General features: G+C 34.3%; 1 protein-coding gene across 17 annotated transcripts in view; it reads left to right on the top strand.

The window, feature by feature from the left end:
• The window catches only part of LOC145248835 (pleckstrin homology-like domain family B member 2), an 839,292-nt gene that overhangs the window by 311,055 nt on the left and 503,143 nt on the right, over window positions 1–25,094 (top strand). For all 17 annotated transcript variants that reach the window (XM_080110546.1, XM_080110540.1, XM_080110537.1 and 14 more), the window contains one exon: window positions 18,731–18,868. In XM_080110546.1, coding sequence (XP_079966672.1) covers window positions 18,809–18,868 — 60 coding nt within the window. In that variant the 5' untranslated portion in view covers window positions 18,731–18,808. The remainder of the gene's footprint in view (window positions 1–18,730; window positions 18,869–25,094) is intronic.

Raw genomic sequence — 25,094 nt, 5'->3', positions numbered from 1 at the left:
GAAATGGCATAAATAATCTTGGCTGAATGTCTTAAAAAAATCGGAAAAACAAAAACAGTGAACGTGACGGAAAAGTAAAAATAAAAACAAACGAAAAATAGCATAAATAATCCTGTTTCGATATTAGAACTTAAAAAATCGAAGGAAAAAAAAAATATATCTGATATCTTGTCTCGACCGTGAAATCTTAAGATAATGATGCTGCTACTATAACGACTGGTCTATGACCACGTGAGTGGAATCAGGTCGTTTTCTTTTTGTTTATTTTTTTTATTTAAACTAATTCAAGACAGAACTTTTTTGCGCATGCATATTTGGCTAAATTGTTATGAAGGAACGATTTTTTGCTACCCTTCCCTGTAGTAAAGTGCCCAGTTGAGATCGAAAGAATTAATGTTTTTAGCCAATTTCTTGATATTTGTTGTCTGAAAGGTCGAGCTTCAAAATTTCTCATGAAAATCTGTCGTCTCTGTTGAAAGTTTTTGCAAGACATACTATCAAAATGATAATTATTAGCATTATACTATCATTACGATAACCATTATTATACTATCATTATTATAAATCGTTTTGTTATACTAAAGTGATATCTATTATTATTACTATACTCTCCTTATGATAACTATTATTATACTATCATTATGATTACTAATATTATAATACTATAATTTTGATAACCATTATTATACTATAATTATGATAACTCTTATTACACTCACTGTATGATAATTATTAGGTTATTGTCATTGCGATAACTATTTTTATTATACTAACATTATGATAACTTTTATCATACTATCATTATGTTAACTATTATAATTATACTAAAATTCTGATAACTTTTATTACACTGTAATCATGATCACTATTATTATACTATACTTATGATAACTATTATTATTATACTGACATTACGATTACTATTATTATACAATCATTATGATTACTATTATTATACTATAATTGTGATGATTATTATTATACTATCATTATTACAATAATTTTGCATTTTGTCTGAAATTTATATTTCATATATATATATATATATATATATATAAAAATATAATTATAAATTACGCCTTGCCTCGGCAGCCGAGTCTAACGCATATCTTATTTTTCTTTTAATAATATTATTGGAATTCTTTCCCCTTTTCCTTGTACCTATTTGTGAATTATTCCACGGATTTCGGCCTTTTGGATTATTTCGGACTATCTTCCAATTACGCGATTCCCTTGGATTTTACCTGATGCGAATGGAAATTTAACTAACTTTCTTGGATTTGCATTTTTGGATTTTACCGTCATTGGATACTTTACTTTTCACCAGACTATCCATTCACGTGAAATCACTTTTTTCTTCATCATATTCCCTCCGCTTCACTTTTTGTTATCAAGTAAGAGCTTTGACTTACTTGTAGTTTCATCAAATACTTTTGCATGCAAAATCCGATCTCGCATTTTGCTAAATCCTACCCTCTGATGAGAATGAAATTATTTCTTCGAAACTCAGCAGATTAAGGATTATCCACTTATTTAGAGTTTCCTTTTCAAATTAAATGTTTTTAACTCTTTTTCAAAGTGTTTTTTTTAACATGTTTTAACTATTTGCTCTTATATATATATATATATATATATATATATTTTGTATCTTGTCTAAAATTTATATTTCACATTTACCCCTCACACACACACACACACACACACACACACTATCTCTGTGTACGTGACATATCTCAGGTTAAATGCTGCCCATTATGTCAACTTTATGATTACAGATATACAAAAAGACAAGACAGTTGATAGCTATCAAGTTTTTTATTCTGCAGGTAAAATTGAATCAAACAACAAATTCTATTGAATGGAAGCTCTTTGACTATTTCTAGAAAGTAAGGATTATCTATGATAATATTAACATATTTCTTATTGATGCTATTAATGCCTCTAATAATATCAAGGCTTTTTTTTTACATTTTTATTTGGGGAATCGCTTTTGTGTGTTTGTTTGTGTGTGGGGTCCTTTTTATAGAATTGTTCTACAAATCCCAAAACTCCATTATGAAAAGTCTCCAGAAAAAATATGCGTTTAAACCCAGAACTCCAATTCCCAACAGAAACCTCTACTACCATGTCTCCTTCTCCAACATCAGAGGTCTACATTCCAACCTTCCAGAGGTTGAAACCCAATTACAGGAGACTAAACTAGGCAAAACTGGCATTGGACAGATTATTTCCCTAGAAGAGTTCATAATTAAAGAGTACTCTAACTTAACATCAAAATTGGATCTCCAAGATCGCCATGGGCATGAAATATGTGCCTACATTAGAGATGACTATCCATGTGGTAGACATCTAAGAAAACCTCAGTTTACCCTATATGTGCTTCCGAGTTGCAGTTGCTCACACTAGTGCATTTATATTTGCCCTCTATCGCCCCCACAACAGCAGAATTACTATATTTAAAAGCATATCTGAGAAAACTGACCACCTCCTTTCTGCTCATCGTTTGGCTAACGTTCATGCTTATGGTGACTTTAATGTTTGCAATTTGGAATGGTTAGCCCACTCAAACAAAACGGATGATGAGGCGAGGTTCTGTTATTTTTCTTTTGCTTATGACTTTTCTCAGATTGTTCACGAACCCACCCATGTGCCCTACACTGATGGTCATTATGCAAGTCTCCTAAACCTTTTTCTCAGAACTTGCTCTGAGCTATGTTCGTCCTCGGTTTTATCTTCCAACCACTCGGTTATAGCAGTTAAAATAAAAACGAAATGTAATAAGTCCTCAGACACTATATCGATACACTATGGCTGACTAGAATAGCTTCAGTACATTTATATCAGATCTACCTCTATGTTCCATGTTTAAAAAGAATATGCCCTTCATAGTATCAGACCTGATGGAATGGTTAATTGTAGGTATAGACTGCTTCAAACCCTCCAAAAATTTCCAGCAAAAACCTAATAGCCAATTGTTCTTTCCAGAATGTGCTGTTGTCATGTACAGAAATCACTTTTTCCATTGCTTCCAACGTTATGGATATACTGAGACTAAAGCTGCGTTCAGGACTGCCAGCAACCACTGAAAAAGAGTAATAAAGAACACTAGAGAGTTGTATGCTCAGTCCGTTAAGTCCACAGTAGCTGAGCAGCAACTTAATTCCCATCAGGTTTGGCAAATAACAGACAGCGTTCTGAACAGAAGCGTGTGCTCTATCCCAACCATCAACAATGGACCTGAGATAATCTCGTCAGCATCAGACAAAGCCAAACTCTTCCCCAAGAACTTTGCAACTAATTCTACCTTGTGCCATGAAGACCTCCATATTTCCTCCTGTGACATGCAAATATCTGTGCTGCCAATGTGTTGCCAGCTAATCAAAACCCTTGATTCCAGTAAAGCAACTAGCCCTGACGGCATTCCTATTATATGATATGTAGTGCTGATAAAGCTTCGACCAGAATTAGCTCTCATACTTACAAAGCTGTTCAAGCGTTGTCTTAAGGAGAATTGCTTCCCAACACCCTAGAAAATCTCATCAGTTCTGTATTTAAAAATTGAGATGATCGGTCATCTCCCTCTCAGTACAGACCAGTTAGTCTCCTGTATGTCATTAGTAAGTTGCTGGAATCTGTTAAATAGAAAAGTAGTCAACCACCTCAGCAAAAATAACCTTCTTAATGATATGCAATATGGTTTCCATTCAGCTTCCATTCTAGGGCAATTGCTCTTGGCATACGAAAGGCCTTTGATGGAGTATGGTATAAAGGTCTATTCCACAAGATCTCCAGCTACGGTGTAACTGGAAATGTCTCAATTATGAAATCATTTCTCTCTGATAGGTTCATAAGAGTAGTGGTTGATGGGCTCGCAGGAGCTTGTGTGTATTAATGCTGGAGTCCCTCAGGGGTCCAACCTGGGCCCAACTTTCTTCCTAATCTACATCAATGATCTAAATCACATCCTTTGATCATTCGTAGACATTTATGCTGATGACACTACAATCTATGGCAACACATCAAAGGCCATAAATGACCAAGTTCTCTCTGATTCTCTCTCCTCTGATCTTGAGCATTTGGTACAATGAGGAAAGAAGTAGCTGATAAATTTTAATGCATCTAAAACAAACTTTCTATTTTTACAGCATCAACGCTCCGATCCCCCCGTCTGGGATCAATTAAAAATGAATGGCTCACATCTTGGGGAGACTCGATGTTTTGACAAGCTTCTGGGTCTGACCTTACTCCTGATGTGAAATGGAACACTTACATCAAATCTGTTGCCAAGGTCGCTGGAAAATGGTGGGATCCTTCTACTGCTCCAGTAGATATTTCACTTCTAATGCAATTCTCTACCTATATAAGAGGCAGATACGTCAAAGAATGGAATACTGTTGCCACATCTGACCAAGAACTGCTAGAAGCAGCTTATCCTGCCTTGACGGAGTTCAAAATAGACTCCGTAGCCTAGTTAGGGATGCCTTTTTCTCTTCCCTGCAACCTCTTTCCCACAGAAGAGATGTTGCGAGCCTGTCTCTGCTTTATTGTTATTTTCATGGCAAGTATTTGTTTGAGCTCCAATCTATGGTTCTCCCTCTCCAAACTTTCATGAAAAACACTCGTCTAGCTGAAACCACTATCAATTTCCCCCATTCTTTATCTGTGCCTAAACCTAAATGTAGATTCCATGAACAAACTTCATAGAACTGCTTGCCTGTGGAACTCTTTCATTTCCCTGCTTTCCAGTTGACTACAACATGGTCCTCAAGTCCAACGTAAACAAGTTCTATATGAGCCGACCCCTTAAGTAATCCAATTAACCAAATTTCCACTACTAACGATTACGATATTTTCCCATTGATTACTGTACACTCTTTAACCCTTATCCTCGAGTGACCTCCAGGCCTAGATAAGTGGTGACTTGTATGTAAATATATATATATATATATATATATATATATATATATATATATGAAAGTGATGCTTTTTTGTTGGTGGGTGCCCCTTTTTAGCCTTGTTTTTTTGTTGGGGGTGCCTCTTTTAGCTGTCTTTTTTTTTTTTTTTTTTAGGGGGGTCCCCTTTTAGCTATGTCCTTTTTTTTTTGTTGGGGGTGCTTCCTTTAGCCGTTTCCTTCTTTGTTGGGGGGGGGGCTCTTTAGCCTTTTTTTCTTTTTGTTGTGGGGGGGGCTCTTTAGCCTTTTTTTTTTGTTGTGGGGGGGGGGTCCCCTTTTAGCCTTTTCCTTTAATTTATCGGGATAATATAAAGCTCAAATTTTCTACTCCTATTGTTTCCTATATATATATATATATATATATATATGTGTGTGTGTGTGTTTGATTAAAAACGATCAAAATTTCCTGTTTATTTTATTTCCTCAAGTCTGAGTAACTTTTGTGTTTCTGGTTTCAATTGAGTATGGATCCAAGAGTTGTTTTGGGGTTCATCTCTTATGCTTCGTATATTTGTAATTATTATTTCTCTAAATCTTCTACCTGCCAATATGTTTCTACTCGAGCAGCGCTGAGTAAAATACAGGTATTTGGGTTTAATTCAATGAAAACAAAACAAAAAAAATAATCAATGCTATTTAACAGTTGTATTGATTTAACAATTGATTCTCGTCCAAGAATTAGTCATCTTTTAATGAGATAAGAATTTAAGCTGGAGCCGATTTTGAAGACAAATATTGAACTGTCTCCAAATTTGGCGCCATATGAAATGCAGCTTGAAGCTCCAAATATGTGGAAAGATCAATTTGACCCATTTTTTTTTCTCTTTTTAGTTCAATTTGTATGTGTATATTTCTCTCCTTTCGCTAATCGAAATAATGATTTATTTTCTTGCTTTGTTTTCAAACTTTAATGAAATAATTATTTTGATATTGAGCAAACATTTCTTGTTGCTGAGTTGCTATGAAGATCTATTTGTGGTTGCTATCAATTTTTAATGGACTTTAACCATAAGTAAAAAGCTTTTCTTTTTTCTTTTTTTTCTTTTTTTGTTATCTACTATTATATAAAAGGAACTTTATCTGTGAGTTCGTTCCCTATGGATCCCTAAACGGCCAGGCCAGTGTTTTTGAAATTTCACAGAAATATACTTTGTGTCTGGCAGTGTTCTTAAATAGGTTTTGTATCGGAATGTCATTGAAAAGTATCAATAATCAAAATAATCCGATGGAAGAAGGAATAAACGATTTTGACTAAAGTTACCTCCTTTTTTTTTTTTTTTTTTTTTACAGTGTTCACCACTTATCAAGGCCCGGAAGCCACTCAGGGATAAGGGTTATTGCAAGTACATTACGTTAGTGTGGAGATTTGATGAAGTGTTTACTTAAGGGGGCGGTTCATTAGGAATTTGTTAACATTGGACTTGAAGATTGTAGTCCGGTGGGAAGCAGGCAGACAGAACAGAGTTCCACAGGCGTGCAGTTCTAAGAAAGAAGCTTTGTTCATGGAATCCGCGTTTATGCAGCCTAACATCACAAGTGCATTTGAGAAGTTTTATTACCGCACAAGCAGAAAGACCAGGCATATAAAACCAACAGTAAGTTGTTTTGTATGATAGAGGCGTGTTCGAAATGAAGGTTTATTTAGCGCACAATTGAACCATGATGCTTGACCTTTTTTATTTTAAACTTAAATTCAAGCTATCATCACTGCACAACCATTAATGCTTGGCATATAAAATCAACAGTAGGTTCTTTGACGTGACAGCCATTTTCAAAATGAATGTTACTGTTTAGAGCACAATTGAACCATGATACTTGATGCTTGCATTTTAAATTCTGATTCAATCCATTATATAAAATAATTTCATGAAATCAACAGTAGGTTCTCTACAGTGCAATGCAGACTGCAGTGTATTGTACACTAAGTTACTGCGAAGAGGCATGTGAAGCTTCCTCCCTGTGCATTGTGTTGCACGGGGAGGCAATTGATCGATTTGATTAAAAAGTGGGGGATTTCACTGATGACAATAAAATATGGGAATGTGAAACATGTTCTTGATCCTTATTCAACCCCAGGCAATGTCAGATCTCCTTGCTAGTTAATCACAAACCTAGTCTAATGTCAATTTATTGTAATGAATTTTCATCATTAGAAAGATTGTTTCCATTACGTCCATAACCTCAGGTAAAATCATTCTTGAAATCGAAAAATATAATTCCAAACAAAAAAGAATGGCAGCGTAAATCCGGTTAGAGAAGCTTTCATAGGCAAAGAATTAATCCAGTCATGATCAGCAGAAGCATAGTGGTTTTCTCGTTTTGAGACAAAGATATCAGTGGAGAATTTAAAAAGATTCAGTTTATTTTATTAAGCTTTTCTGGCATCTAATTGGATTGTTCTTATTACATATGGTTATGAATAGAATTGGTCGAACATATTGCAACATCCTTATTACATTTGTCATGATCACCAAAACAGACATGGTGATTTTTCTTTGACCACATTGAACGGTTCTTGTTAATATTATCGATTAATCACCAAGAAATTTATTTACAGATTATGACTGCCACATATAAAAAAAAATCAGTCCGAAAAATATAATCTTAGCATAAGTGTTTGATTCACCATTTTCCAAACAAAATCCATTACAGCAGTTGAGGATTCATATTATTTGGATTCTTTGAATTACTAATCTTGTCTTGATTGTTATTTTCACATTTTGGTTGCTGCAACCTTTGACCTTAGATGTTGGACTCATGAATTTTTCTGTTGAACTCAGAATCTGTACAGAATTTCGAAGGGGACCTTTTATTTAATCAATGCAAGAACCTATAATCGATAAAATACTTGGTAAAATTCAATTCAATCTTTATTGTGGACGACAATCAAAATACAACTGAGAATTATTTAGTACTTCATCCTAGTCATGGCTGATGGAACGAGAACATCTTACCCCATGGATTAAATAAACAATTCTATTTTAAATTCCCTGCACATTCCTGAGTTCAACAGAAAAATTTCTGACCTTGACAAAATACACCTAAAGGTGTGCGATTACATTGACTGAAACGTTGTGCAAATATCACTCAAGATGAGAACAGTAGTCCAAAGAATCCAAGTAATATAAATGATCAATCCTCATCTAAAAAAAAATTTAGAAGCATGACAGTTGAGAAGCCAACAAGATGTGATAATTTGTCTGGTTTCCAATCAACAGGAAATGTTCAATCTTCTATAATATATATATACTAGCAAAAGTACCCGTCGTTGACTGGGTTCAAAAGCAGCCTACAGAAAATGGACTCTGATTTATTAAAGTATGATAGGTTATGAAAAGGAAGGGTTGTAAAGAGATAGCTTCGAATTTGGAGGTATCAAAACCAAAGCAAAATATGATGAAAGTAAAAATAAAATAGATAAACCCCAGAATTTATTATACCATACCTGTTCACACTGAAACACTTATCACAATATTCTGTGAATCTATATTAAAAAACCTTGTTAAACTTTGTGACATATTTCCATTCTATGGAGGTCAGGTGCGAACGAACACCCCATAATTTTATTATACCATATTTCTTCAAACTGAAACATAATTATCAAAGTATACTTGCGCAGATAGATATGAAAAGTCTTTATTAAAGTTTGTGCCTATTTCCATTCTATGGAGGCCAGGCGCGAACGCAGACCCCACAATTTTATTATACCATCCCTATTTAAGTCAAAACATACATATCAAAGTATTATGTACATCTATATAAAAAACACTTGTAAACGTTTTTTTTTAATTTTTAAATTTTTTATTTCCATACTTTATGGACCAAGCATGAATGCAGACCCCACATCTTCTATCATTATATGTAATCAGTTTTTTTAAAATGGTTAACCATATAGGAGCCTATTCGTGACCAGACACACATACACACACAGACATTGAGCTTTATATTATATATATATATATATATATATATATATATATATATATATATATATATATATATATATTCATTCAATAATTCATAATGATCGGTTAATTAGTTGAGAAGTGAATCCTATACATAGGAACATATAAACATACCTAACTTTATATAACGCGTATGGCACAATCACATTGACACACCAGTTCCCGCTAGCTCACCGAAGTTAAGCAACGTTGAGCCTGGCCAGTACCAGATGGGTGACCATTTGGGAAGGCTAGGCACTGTATGTACCTTATGGGAAGGTTGGGCGTGGGGCCAGCACCCTCACCCTGTAAAAAGAACTCCTCGCTACAAAAGCATCTACAAAAAAGTTGTAGATGGCCTATGCCCCTCCAAGGGCTCAAGGGCTATGGATGGAATTTTATATATACACTAGTAGGCAGCTCGGCATTGCCCAGTCATAAAATAGGCTTAACTATGATATTTTAATTTATGCATATTTCTTATTATTTTAGAGCCAGTTCTCTATTGATTATTATATTGTACCTAATATCTAGTAGTGCCTTTCCGGCATGGTCCAGTAGTAAAATACGCTTAAATATATTTATGCAGATTTCATTTAATATTTTATAGCTAATACTCTATTGAATATTATATTGTACCCAATATATAGTAGTGATTTCAGAAGTTTTTTTTTTTTTTTTAAAAAGATGATTCGACTGCTATCAGCTAAAATCGAAACTGAAACCTTTAGCGCTCCAGCCTTGTTCGTTACAATCTGATCTACATGTTAAACCTTAAAATAAAAAAAAAAACGTTAAAGATATAAATGTATATTTGTACATGTATAGAAATAACATATAGTCGACTTATGCCTGCCAAGTTTCAATTTTTTTTTTTTCAATTTCGATCCCTTACTAGCTATTTTTACTGGCCAAAAACCAAGTTGAATTTGTTCCATAGGTTTAAATTTATAGCCCCAAACTTAAGAGAGTAGTTTGGTAGAGACTCCTCACACACAGACAAGATCACATATATATATATATATATATATATATATATATATGGCAATTAAATGACACAGAATATTCCGTGTTTCATTCTCACGAGAATGAAACACGGAATATTCTGTGTAGCTTAATATTTATTTTCATAACTTACTACCGAGCTCTACCTATGTATTGAGTATTGTTGAAGTAAATACTGAAAATTTATGCATAAAATTAGATCTTCATATATTATGTGATTAAATGAAGTAGTCTATATATATATATATATATATATATATATATAATGCTTATGTCTGCATTTGGCTTTATAAATGTTAACTTTCACTTAATTCTCGTTGCGATTGATGGTGACCTTGGGGTTATGCTCCTTGCTAATTCAGTCACAGATGTCTTTGTGACTTCCTGCACTGATAAAACACTAGTGTCTGTATGCATAAAAAAAAAGAGAGAGAAACAATATCACTTTATATATATCCTCGAGTGGCCTTCGGGCCTTTATAAGTGTTGACTCCCAAGTCAAAAAAATAGAGATAAGATAAGGGTTATTGTTGGCATTAAAGTCATCATTTTACATATGATAAAACGGTTATCTTTTTCATAATTTATCGTTTTTGGTGGATCTCAAATAATGGCTTAAAAGAGAAATCGATTTTTCATCTTGATCGTAATAATGGAACCGAGTTGAAAAGAATGTCAGAAAATAAGTCGACAATTTTCCAAACTTGAGAGATCAATAGAAGCTACAGTCTTTGAAAAACATTTTTACATAATTTTCTACATATAAAACCTTTCCATGTGAAGTATTTGAAGCAAATATACGTTTCACGATCAATTCTTCATTTAAGTAAGGTAATGTTTTATAGCGGGAGAAGGGGTCGATTGGTGTAAATAGATAACAACTGGCAAAAGGATCAGATCAGATCTACAGAGTGGAACGATAAAATTGTCTCCCTAAAAAAGACAATATGATTCCATTTCCGTTTGATGAAAACTGGTTTTCTTTTTTCTTTTGTTGCAGACCATCTACTAGTTAGTCAGTTGTGTACAAATCGCAACAACGATAGGAGCTTTCTATCATGTCTGAAAGTGACACAATTTTCAACGAGCAAGATCGGAAATGCGCCATTGTACAACTCATTCTATCTACTGACCCAGATTATGATAACAGGACCATTGCCAGCACCCTTAAAATGCTAATCCGGGCAGATCAACGGTATAATTAATCAATCAATCAATAAGGGTTTTATCACTCAATGATGAACTCTCCCTGGACTTTAGCCATCTATCTCTGACCCAAGCTATCTGCTGCCATGTGGGACCCATATGTTGTATCAGGTCATCCCTCCATCTCGTACTTGGTCTTTCGTTTGGTCTCTTATGTTCACGAGGTGTCCATTCTGTTATCCTAATGGACCATCTCTTGTCATGTTGCCTGGCGACGTGCCCTGCCCATCTGTGTTTGGATGTTTTGATGGCAGTATTGATGTCAATAACTTGTTTGTTGGCGGATCCAGATGTTTGTCTTTCTGTCTTAGAGTGACGCCCAACATTATCCTCTTCCTTTATGCCACTGCCAAGATTTCACTTTAGTGAATTGTCAGGTCCCATGTTTCACTATCGTAGATCATGACAGGTAGTACATATTCATTGAAGATCTTCCCTTTGATTGACATACTTGCTTTTCGGCTTCTCATGATATTCTCCGCTGTCCCAAAAGTTACCCATCCCAATGCTATCCTCTTCTTTATCTCGCTCTCAGGGAGGAGATCTCCATCTTTCGTAATCATTACTTACCAAGACTAAAATCCACTTGGAGATAAGAGTTAACGATGATGATGAAGAATATGAGAGGATTGAAAATGAACAAAATTTCATTACATTTCTATTAGATGAAATAGGATTGCTTTACCACAAGACGAAAGTAAGCCAACCGTTCTAGGAATGTGTTGGAATCAATGTGTCCTTTTGAACTTGTGAATAATAATATTGAACTCTGGAACCTATACAGAATTCCAAACAGGACTTTGCATTTATTCTACAAGGAGTCAGATTTTTCTTGCTCTGTCAGCCATAACTGGCAAGAAGTGTTATTCTTCATGTTATTCTCAGTTATTATCACTTGTTATCACTGCCTGCTTCCCACCTGACTACAACTTGGATGTCTTCAAGTCCAACGTTAACAAATTCCTAATGAACCGCCCTCTTAAGTAAACACTTCATTAAATCTCCGCACTAACGTACTGAACTTGCAATAACCCTTATCCCTGAGTGGCTTCCGGGCCTTGATAAGTGGTGACTACCGTTAAAAAAAAAAAAGAAAAAAGTATGACATAACCACGTTTGACACACTGGTTCCCGAAGTTAAGCAACGATGAGCCTAGGTGACCATTTGGGACTTCCAGGTGCTGTATGTGCTCTCCGCAAGCCTCAGCATTGTTTCCAGTTGTCCTAGACTTCTCTCTGCCACTGGACTCGAGCAGTGTCTATTCAGGAGAGGTGTGGGTGGGGATTGTACAACCCTTGCCACATAATTACACATGCAGCTACTTCTAGAGGGGGTATCCTTTGCCTTTTGAGACTGAACGGAGGCATTGATTGGGGGATCGATCACTTGTAGCAAGAATTGAATCCTCAATGTCCAGAAGATTATTTATTTCTACCCAGTCATGGCTGATGAATCAAGAATAATCTACTCCATAAAATACATAAAAAGTTCAGTTTGAAATTCTGTGTAACTTCTAGAGTTTGATGTAATGATTCCCGAGTTCACCATGTTGAGACTGTCTGAATATATTGGCTTTCTGACCTAAAACTGATTTTTTTTTTTTTTTTTTTTTTTTACTTTCCCTTTTCAAAACTCAATCATGTTTTGCAAAATACAAAAATAAATTTCCTCCACAAAACAACCGAACCAAACGCCATGAATAAATATTTGAAGATACAAAGACTTTGAAACATGAAACTTTTTTTTTTTTTTATTATTATTATTACTGGATTTAGCATTAAATAACCCCAAAAGGGCTCATATCACATAAAAGAAAATCAACCAAACCAAACAAATTCAAAAAGAAGCACCTAAAGAAGGCAGTAGGTTACATTGGCTGAAACATTGTGAATACAACAAACAAGATGGGAATAACAGTCTGAATGACCACAAATTACGCAACTCTGTCATTTTCTGTTTGATTTGGGATAAAACTTTTCTATTTTTTTTTCTTTTTATTCATAAAAATCAAAATGTCAAAGTGATCCTCACTTCAAAACTATTACATCAGCAAACACCTGCTTCAATGTTCCAACAGGTGCTGTGTATATAATTGTCAATCATGTGGAACTTGAATTTTCGTGTTTGTACAGATTATATAAACATATATATTACTAAGTTGTGAAAATGTATATCGCAATTAAGCTACACAGAATTTTTCACCTTTCATCTCTGTGAGGATTGGTCATCCATAGCCCTTGAGCCCCTGGACGGGGCATAGGCCATCTATAACTTTTGTAGATGCTTTTGTAGCGAAGAGTTCTTTTTATAGGGTGAGAGTGCTGGCCCCACGCCCAACCTTCCCATAAGGTACATACAGCGCCTATCCTTCCCAAATGGTCACTCATCTTGTACCGGCCAGGCTCAAGATTGCTTAACTTCAGTAATCTGGTGAGAACCGGTGTGTCAACATGATTGTGCCATGCGAGGATTGGTCAGCCTTCTGCAAAAGTCTGACGCATCCTCACAGATGAAACGCAGGAAATTCTATATAGTTTCGTTGCCATATATATTTTCAAAACTTACTACCTAGCTCTACTTATGTATTGAGCTCTGTCTTAAAGTAAGTACTGAAAATAGATACATAAAATAATAATATATACTAGCAAAGGCACCTGGCCTTGCCCGGTGGTAAAATAAGCTTTAGTATAATATTTTAATGTATACAGATTTCATATAAAATATCATAGTGTTGATACTCTATCGATTATTACATATTATACTGTACCCAAGTAGTGATTTCAAAAGTAAAATATATAACTTGAGTGCTATCAGTTAGAATTAAAACCAAAACTTAGGAAGAATTTTTGATAAAATTATTTATGCAAGCAAGCCCGGACGGTCTACAGTTTTATTATTATAGTTTATTATTAAGACATATACTCACTAGAATAGCAATGCCAGGATTTATTCACCAAAATAACGTACTTGGATCTTTTAATACGAGCAAAACAGACGTAAAAAATACTAAAAGACAATCGAAGATCATCTTTATTTAATGTGGGTTAAGCAATCTTTTAGGGTAAAAAGTTATTCCTTACTGCTTTTCTAACTCCGGTTAAGAGAAGTAGAGAAGAATCTTAAATGAAAACTCCAATATTTATGCGTATCAAAGGAAACCGAGCATTAATCCCAAGAGCTTTTTTTTTTGTTTGTTTTTTAAAGGTAACTTAAATAAAATAAACAAAAGCGAAAAACAATTTTTTTTTTATATTAAAATTTAATATTAAAATATCTATATATTAAAACGATAGCGTGTGTGTTATTTTCTGTGTCACACTTACATCCGGGTTGTTTAATTGTTATGTACTTAGATTTCTTGTCATAAATGATTTTACCAAGAATTCTTCATAAGTTTTGGTTTCGGTTTTGATTATGCCCGAAGAAACTCCAAATTATATACACACATATATTTTTCATAAGTATTTATTTTGGTTTCGATTCAAGCTAAGGCACCCAAGTTATATGGATATATTTTTTTTATTTTTGAAATCACAACTTTATAATATATAAAAATCGATCAACTCTATAATAATATATACGAAGTCTGCAAGAATTAAAATATCATATTTAAGCGTACTTTACGACTGGGCTTTGCCGAGCCTTCATGCTAGCTTGAATACTTTTACAGTTTCAACAAAAAAGTTACAATATCAGAGCGTCTCCATTTACACTGAACATCTACAGAATGCCAATGTCAATATATTACATATGAGTTCCCTGTGGAATTTCCACAGGTCCCATTAGTATTTTATAATTAATTAATAATCTATTATAGTGAAGTCTTATTCCTGCGTCTGGCCACAATTTAATATGTACAAAAGGTTCACTGTTTCCCAAATTTATTTTCATGCTTAAAACGGACTTATTTCGGCATAATTTTTACTATTTATTCAAAGGAAATCTACATTCAAGAAGTTACCCCGTTTGCATATTACATTAAAGAAAATCTATTTTAATAATTAGCTCCATGTTATTAACGGTTTTTAGTAACAGAATTGTTTTATTTGTTCTATATAGGAATATTATTTAAATTTAATTTATTTTATCTTTTAATTATTACTAGCTAGGTGCCTGGTGTTGCACGGGTGTTTGGAGGTTTATGTTAAGAAAAAAAAAAAAATGGCAGGCTCGAACTTATACCACGAAGGAGGAAAAGAACATGAAAAAAAAATGTGACGTCTTAGCTGTTGCGTCCATCACCAAAGTGGAAATGACGTAGGTTTAAATTAAGGCTAATCAATCGAAAAGAGGGGATGACTTTTAAAAATATCGGCGAAAAAAGCGAGCCCTCCTTGTAGAAAATGCCCAGTTGGGGGTGAAGGAATTAATGTTTTTAGACAATTTTTCCATATGTCGTTCGAAGGGTCAAGCTTCAAAACGATACCGATCTTGTGAAAATCCTGTCGTCTCTGTTAAGTTTTAGGCAGACATACAAACATACATGCATACATTTAAACAAACAGGTCAGATTTATATTATCGAAGAAGATTAGCCGACATCATTGCATTAAAAAAGGAGGTACACTTTATTTATTTAAGCTATGAGAGTTGTTACTCCTGTATGCTGTGAGAGTTATGTCTGTACGCTGCAAAATTTGTTCCCCTCCCCTTCTCGTTTGATTTTCATAGATGAAGATGGATGCGTTTTATGCTTCCATAAATCCAACATGTGGTCCACTTTCAGGAAAATTATAAGTTGAAGTAATAAGTATAGCTTAAATAGTGACGATACCTTCGGCCTGGCAATTTTTTGACCTGGCAACGCCAGATCTATATAGCCAGTAAGGCAATAAAAGCAATCGGCTAACTCGGTCTTTTAAGAAGAAACTTGAAGATTATTCAAAGAGTAAACTTTATGTAAAACTTTAAAAAAAAAATGATCTCCGATGGGCGATACCTGCATATGATGAAATTTTGTTTCTTATGTCATAGTCAATGCACAACTGTTTGATTAGTTGAGCCAGAATGAAATATAATTCAGAAAGCAGATCGCTGGTAACTAAAAAACAGACTTCGATGTTGGATGCACGAGTTCATTCTCTTAGTTCTGATTGGTTGCTGGTCCATGAATGTATATCCTGTTGTATAAATATTCATTTAAGCAAGAGTTTGTGGCCTAGTGGAGGACGCCCTTTTCTCTTCCCTGCAACCTCTCTCCCACGGAAGAGACGTTGCAAGCCTGTCTTTGTTTTATCGTTATTTCCATTGCAAGTGCTCGTCTGAGCTCATATCTCTGGTCCCCCCCCCCTCGCCGATCTTTCGCGAAAAACACCCGTCTAGCTGAAACCACTGTCAATAATTTTCCCCACTCTTTATCTGTGCCTAAATCAAAACGTAGATTCCACGAACAAAGCTTCTTTCTTAGAAGTGCACGCCTGTGGAACTCTCTTCCGTTTGCCTGTTTCCCACATGACTACAACTTGGATATCTTCAAGTCCAACATAAACAAATTCCTGATGACTCGCCCCCCTGAAGTAAGACACTTTATCAAATCTCCAATACTAACCGATTACTACAATACTATCCCATAGATTACTGTACATGCAATAACTCTTATCCCCGAGTGGCTTCTGGGCCTTGATAAGTGGTGACTCCCATGTGTAAAAAAAAAAAAAAAAAAAGTTTGTCAACTGGATGCCAGTTTGAGCCTTACTGCATTTCATTTGGTTGTTTTTTTGTTTGTTTGTTTTTTTTTCTCTTTTAGGGTGGTTTTAGTCATCCAACTCCCCATTGTTTTCCCAATTACATATTCTCTTGTAAATATAATTCATTCAAAACATTGCGGCTGTTTTAAGTAATTAAACCTATTTGGCATAATAGGTACATTGTTTACCAATGGACTTGAAGACTCTGGTTCAATCGTCTGTCGACATACTAAAACTCCAAAAATTCTACTTGGTGCCTCTTTGTGAAACACTCAACATTATAAGGATCAAAGACAAGTTTGAGGAATCCTTGGAAAGGATTTGCACCTTCACATCTGCTGTCAATGAAAAGGGAGCCTTGGGATTGTCCTTAACTATCTTCGACCATTTTACTTTTTTAAGCACTTGCATCAAATGTGGCATTATGGTTTTAAAGTGTCTAGTTTAAGTAAGAATAAATTACATACTAGTACGACTCCCTTCTCTCAGATATATTGACCTTGTGCTAAATTAATTATGGGAGATTTTTAAAAGCAAATAAAATTATTAGGAAACCTTATTCCAGCATGTGTTATTTTGATTCTACATAGGCGCCATTTTGAAATTGGTTAATGTTAGTCTAAATTAAATGAAACTGAACAGAAATTGTAAAATAAAATTGTCTACTGTAATTAAAATTTAAATAATTCAATAACTCTATTATTATTACTATGATAATTAAAATTTAAATAATTCAATAACTCTATTATTATTATAATTCAAATTTAAATAATTCTATTATAATAATATTGATAAAAATACGGAACATAAAGAAAGGCACCAATAATTATAGAAGCATTAACAACAGTCAAGCAAAAACAGCAAAAAGACCAGAAAAAATTGGAATCGGAGGGAAGATCAAGACTCTACAGCGAATGGCAAATGATAAAAAGCTGAAATCTCAAGGATAATCCTTGAATGCGGTAACCAACTCACATAAAATATGAACATAAACTAGCCACAAGGAAACTGCAACAGAAATAATAATAACCCAATAGAACTGAAACGGAAAGATCTCATCTTTTTATGTATATATATATATATATATATATATATATATATATATATAGTTTTATGTATCTACATAAAATTTTATGTAAATATTTAATTTGATCGTGCTAGGTTGTAAGTTTTGAAAATATATATGGCAATTGAGCAATACAGAATTTTCCGCATTAGGATAACAGGAGTTGGGGCAATAAACTACTACAAAAAATGATGACAACTACAATAACAAAATCATAATCATGACAATAATTAATATATAAACACATACTCTAATATAACATAAAATATAAATAAACATCCAAATAGGTAAGCTCAGATCGTAAAGAAAAGGAAACAAATTTTTGCTAAAACAACAAATAAACGGGTGCCCATGCACTCATTGGCTATAATAAAATGGATGTGTGAGTAACTAAGAATCTGATTGGCTGCACAAAGCAACGTCAATTCAATGAAATAACCTTACAAATTCTCACGAGGACGAAACATGGAAAATTCTGTGTAGTTTAACTGCCATATATATTTTCAAAACTTACAACTGTATTATAAAATTTATGTTGAAGGTACTAGTCTCGGTTGATATTCCAAAAAATAGCTGTGAAAGGGTCAAGAAACTGAGGAAGGAGAACACTAATTAGATCACTGAAAGAGTGCCAGTGAAGGCCAAGGGTTGCGGCGGACGAGAAATCAATTGGAAGCGGCTGTTGTGATAATACAAAATGATTTCAAAGATTATCAAAAGAGTTGGAGTGTACTGGACATCTGGGGAGACTTGTTGTCACCCAGACTCCAGGGAACACCACCTGTTGTTGTCAGTGAGAAATCTCTGATGATGACCTGTGTGAAAACTTCTAGTGAGTAGATAATAAAAATTTCTTTTGTTGTCATTTCAGATTCAGAAAACCATGTGATACACTAAAAGAAATAAAAACGAAGAAAATAAAAGAAAGACATCAGTTGACTGTGAAGCCATGATGAATTCCTTTTCTGCAAAAACAACGGTGAAGCAACATGCAGCACAAAACTCTAAGGTAAGTTGAAATTTACCGTCTTTTATATGAGATGCGTTGAATGGTAACGAGACCGATGTCACAATTTCAGTTTCAGACGAGTCTAATGCACTTTTTCAATCTTCTCTTCTTCGCCATTATAAAGACTAAGTCTTTATAATAAGTCCTTTAACCCCTCCACTTTTTTAATGGGAGTAGACAACGCATTGTGGATGCGTTATCGGCAGCTCTCGTTACTCTTGCTTCTCCTTATTTGTCCCTCAGTCCTCATTTCCAATGAGTGATCTTTCTGACAAAGGGTGAAGAAAAAGCTGCTTTCTAGGACGGCAGTACTTCATGAACAGTAGCCTGAGATGTCGGAATTCTCTCCTGCTTTCCCTCTCTGTCCTGCTCTAACCAAGTCTGTCAACCTGTTCCACAAATCCCAAATCCTCAACATGAAGTAAGACACTTTATCAAATCTCCAATACTAACGTACTGTGCGCGCAATAACCCTTATCCCCGAGTGGCTTCCGGGCCTTGATAAGTGGTGACTACCTTGTAAAAAAAAAAAAATTAAAAAAAAATTATTGTGTGAAACCAGTCAGATCCATCGTTAAGGCCTTCTTCATAACCACCATACATATAAAATGGGTTCCCTTGATTTGATGATCTTTTTGAGCTTGGTAAAAAAAAAAATCACACGGAGCCAGGTGAAGTGAATAAGACGGTTGCTCACTTATTGGTCCCCTGATTTATCGGAGAGGGACCTATGTTTTCCGTGGCATCCGTACGTCTGTTAGTCTGGACGATTGCTAAATAACCGTCCATTGGTTTTTCCTGTAATTTTGCCACAAATTGTTTTTCATGTGCAGAAAAATCAGAACTTTTGTGCCTATTTTCCAATGCCAAAAACGATTCTTGTAACTGCCAGTTTTTATTTGATTTTGTTGAAAACAAAATCTTCTGCTGCTAGTAGTAATGATAAACAATAAATATTTATTGATTTTAAAGCAAAGCAAAAATCGATAGATAACCCCTTTACAAGTGTTTTTTCATGTTTGAGAAAATCTGTGCACATGTTTTTATGGTAATTGGGGAAAAAATAACAACTCTAAATCAACTAATAAACGGAGCAAGAACTGCACATCTGTGGAACTCTCCGTTTTCCTGTTTTCCAGCTGATTATAATATGGTCATCTTCAAGTCCAATGTAAACAAGTTCTTGATGAGCCGTCGCCTTAAGTAATCCAATTTACCAAATTTCCACTACTTATGATTACTACAATATTGTCCCATTGACTTACCGTACACTCATTAACTCTTATCCTCGAATGGTTTCCGTGCCTTGATAAGTGACTCCTTTGTAGTAAAAAAATAAAATAAAAAAACAGTCATAAAGTTTCGAACACAGCTGCTTGGTGTAGAGGTGGGTAAAGTGAGCTATATTTAATATAAAAAGACCAAGAAGGGGTTGAATACATTTTGAGAATTCGGATAACTGATTTTTCTGAAATTTTAATGTAAATAGGTATTATTCGGAGGAAGCTGGTTCAACCTGCCTAAGGTTAATGCCACTGGCATACATACGTATACTCTCTCCACACGTCGATACTGAAGATCCCTGTTTAGTTTTTCACATACCTTTCTCGAATATGAAAAAGAGAGTGGAAAAAAACTTTTTTACATCAGAGATAGCTTTACAAAATAATGCTTTTTCAATACTTAAATATTCACTATTTAGAAATGAGAAAAAATACCTCCATATATTAACATTTATGCTGTGGTGTCCACCCAACAGATAATAATGACCCTTTCCACTTAGTATAAATTATGACCTAGAGAATATGCCTCTCGATGTTAGGCACAAGTTTTGTACGCTTGGCAGGCAAATTAATATGTGACCACTCTCTGTATTTGTTTTTCTCTTCGATATATTTTGTTGGTTCCCCAACAAAGGAGCAAAGGAGGGATTGAACCTAGTAATTAACTCCCGTTCGTACTTTTCTCAATAATCACGCCTTCGATTTTTTTTTTTTTAAATTTTGCACAAACATTAGTCATGGTGAAAGTAAATTTTTGTCAGAACAGATTTTCCGGAAAACTCTGGTTGCACCCCCCCCCCCTCCCAGGGGGCATTATAGAGGTAAAATTGCCCCTAAATCATTCATCTGTTCATTTGTTTGCACTTTTCTCAATAACCACACATTGGATGTTTTTGGAAATAAACGCTTTTTTGATACTCAAATATTCAATCATTTGTGCATTCACTATTTAGGAATGAGAAAAAATATCTCCATATATATATATTTTTATTTATTTTTTATTTTTTTATTACATTTTCCCCCCAAACAAGGCACATTGCCACTTTGGTGTAGGGGGCTACTATCAGGGGAAACATCTACTGGGGTACTATGTAGGGATTAGGGCAGCGAGATGTTGGTTCACGTTTTATGCATGTCAGTACAGTTGGGGAAGCAGTGACCTGGAATGGAATTCCAAAGTCTAGCAGTTCTGGGGAAGAAACTACTGGAGTAGAAGGATCTTTTACATCTAGGGATCTCTACAGTGTGGGGGTGGGATTTTGCAGCTTGTCGGGTCTGTCGAGGGTGTTCACGTCGTGGGGGCACAAGTGCTTGCAGTTTTTCAGAGCATTCACCATTATAATACTTGTAGAACAGGCAGAGGGATGCAACGTTTCGACGATGGGACAGAGGCTGAAGTTTTGATGCCAGTTTAGGGCCTATCAGATTTGCGACTCTCTTTTGAACCCTGTCAAGGAGCGAGAGACTAGTAGCCGATGCACCGGCCCAAATATGACAGCAATACTACATACATGGGCGAATAGTGGCTATTAATATTTATGCTGTGATGTTCACCCTACGGATAATAATGACCGATTTTTTTCGCTGTTAGGCACGAGTTATGTATACTTGGCAGTTAGATTGACACATGACCACTCTCTGTATTTGTTTTTCTGTTCAATATATTTTGTTTTCACTAAATTCCGAGTTGTCTGTCTTCTGGACCTTTACCGCTCTGTAACCGTTTAATTAAAAATAAAATATCGGTCATAAATGCATCAAAATTATAAAATTACCACCCAATATTTTTTCATTAAATAACCGCAAAATTTCCATAGGTCTCACTAGTTTTAAACTATGAATCGATTCATTGCAGATTTGTCAAAATTATTGATCTTTTTAAAGGCTGTCTTGTGAAGCGCTACAATATCTGTAAGATTTCATGTTCGATACCAAAGCCATATAAAATTATGATACTATGAAATTTAACAAAAAAAAAAAAAAAATGGTATTGATTATAAATGGCTTAATATTTCCGTTTTTCTTTTTTTTTTTCTGTTGTTTTTTCTTTTTCATTTTTCATTTGTTTGCATGTTTTATGTTTATCTCTTCTGATATCCAATATTTTTCATTTCCCCTCGCCCTCTCCTTCCCACATCTTGCCCTGGTTGTTTGTGCTGTCCATTTCACTTTCCTACACACCTCGGCTTTCTTTCTCTATTTCTTATTGCCTTTCTTTGTCTTCTTTTTCTCTGTCTCGTTTACTACTTAACGTCTCATTCCGTCCCCAAAACCTACACTGACCGAATTTATGTTCTATTTCCATACTGCATGACACAACACGTAATGATAGCCTTTTGTTTAACTCTATTTTTAAATTTCATTAAAACATTAAAGGGAAATAACTCTTACCAGTCCTTCTGACATGTACATCCAAGTCATAATAATTATTTCAGTATCTTTTCATATGACCGTGTTTATAATTAAGCCCATCTACTATTACTATCAAACTAACCATCCATTAATTTTAATAATTTTGTATGAGGATACATGTTTTTTTTGTTGTTTTTTTTTTACTCACTAGGAGTCAGCATCAAATATTACTCACTAACAACAACCGGTGAGATTCCCTGGAATCTCAGTGACAATGATCCTTCCCAGATTTTCAATTTTCTCAACTTTTTTCACTAACCTTTGCAAATAAATTTGCATTATTGCAACTGCCATTCGCCATTAACTTGCTGGCAACAATCAGCAACTTGGCCTTCAGGACAAGATCAAAGAGTAGTATCTGTTCTTCAGATGCTGCATTTCAATTTCTTGTTCTGGCAGTGGAGGAGAAATCCTTCACGACTGAGACAATTTTTATTTTTGTACCTTTTCTCCACGTTAAAAAACGACCCTGGTGTCTAACTCTGTCCCGTGGGGAGGCATTGTAAATAGGAACAATCAGTGCTTTCTCTCCTCAATTCTTCCATACTCCTTGACCCTTCTCGACTATTGGTGTGGTGTCAGTCAATACCAACACTACATTATATATATATATATATATATTTTTTTTTTTTTTTATTTTTTTTGAGGACTAAAAGGGGTAGTTAACTTACAATTTTTTTATTACACTTTTCTTGGCTCCATGTGGTGTTCCTTTATCTTTTCATAGTAGTTTCTTTGTTGATATTTGTAGCTTATGTGGCTTGATTTCCGCACGTGAGGGTTTTTTTAGTGATCTTAATACAAATGTCATGCTGACATACAAGGAAGAACCCTACTTAATGTCTGACCTAGTTGATCATCTTAAAATCACAATGTGTCATTTATATTTCCACAAAAATATATTACACTTGTTTGTGTGTGTGTGTGTTTTTTTTTTCTTTACAGCTATATTATACCAACGGAAGGGAGCAATCCCAGATATCACGGCAAAAACTCTGTAGACAAAATTCTCTGTTCTAAAAAGATGGCTCCAGCCTGAGCAATGCTATTTTTTCACTTGTAATAATATATACATATATACACTAGCAGAGCGGGGACGCCTGGCTTTGCCTGGTCATAAAATATGCTTAAATATGATATTTTAATTTGTCCAGATTTCATATATATTATTATAGTCGTGATTCCCGAAAGTTAAAAAAAAAATATTTGGGTGCTATCAGCTAGAATCGAAACTGAAAGCAAAACTGTAGTATTCAAAGGTGGTGACGTTACCACTGTACCAACGTGACACGCATATGAACTGATTGGAAATTAAAAATAAACTAAGATGAAAGTACAAAATATTTAACGATGTTTTTTCAATTTTGACCCATTAAAAACTATTTTAATTAGCTAAAAACCAATAAAAGCGGGCCATAAAAAAAAAATCATTTGATGGCCCTAGCGCTGCTCTGAGACTTAGTTTTGGAACAGATAGTTTGAAAATATGGTGACAGACAGATAGACTTTTATATATATATATATATATATATATATATATATATATATATATATATATATATATACTAGATTATGGAGAAGACATTATTTTTTTAAGTGATGTGTAAAAAAAATCAAAAAAAAATCAGGAGGCCTCCATAGCACTACTGCAAACACTAATTGAAATTAAGGAGACCCTTAAGAGTACTACTAAAACCAAGTTTCTTCCCCCCCCCCCAAGAAGAGAGAATATTTTTTAAGTGAGGACTAAAAAGAAAAATCAAGAGGCTGCAGGAGTACTACTAAAAGCACTAAATATAGTTATAGTTAAAGAAAAGTAATTTATTCTTGCTTTTGGTTATATTTACATGTTGTATATTTATGTTTACACCAGCTTTTTTTTTTACTTTGTAGACAAAATATTGTTTTGAAAAACCCTTCTTCCACTTGTAATAAATAAACATATATATGTTTATTTATCTAGTGTTTCCTTTTCAGATTAAATATGTTTTTAACTCATTTCAAAGTGTTTTTTAACATATTTCATTAACTGTTTGCTCATATATATATATATATATATATATATATATATATATATATGTATATGTGTGTGTGTATATGTTAGAATTCTTTAATTCAAAGCATTAAAGTATGGTGAAATAACGGACCTATAACAAATATAGGTAAAGTAAAACTGCCGGCATTTAAATACTCTAAGTACTGCAGTTATTAAAATAAGCTCAATAGTTGAATATTAAGATCAAACAGAGCTATTATGCTTTTTTACTTCGTTTATTTTGCAGTTACATCCTTGGCCTTTTGGTCAAGATCAAAGTGTAGTATCTGTTCTTCAGATGCTGCACTTCCATTTCTTGTTCTCTTTCGGTGGAGGAGAAATCCTTCACGACTGAGACAATTTTTATTTTTGTACCGTTTCTCCACGTTAAAAAACGACCCTGGTGTCTAACTCTGTCCCGTGGGGAGGCATAGTAAATAGGTACATCAGTAGAAACGTTGTGAAAATGACACTCAAGATGAAAACTAGTTTGAAG

Source organism: Euprymna scolopes, chromosome 27 (genome assembly GCF_053919585.1).
Source record: "Euprymna scolopes isolate OS-2025 chromosome 27, ASM5391958v1, whole genome shotgun sequence".
Lineage (NCBI taxonomy): Eukaryota > Metazoa > Mollusca > Cephalopoda > Sepiida > Sepiolidae > Euprymna > Euprymna scolopes.
Note: the sequence above shows the minus strand (reverse complement) of the source record. Positions and strands in the feature narration are given on the sequence as shown.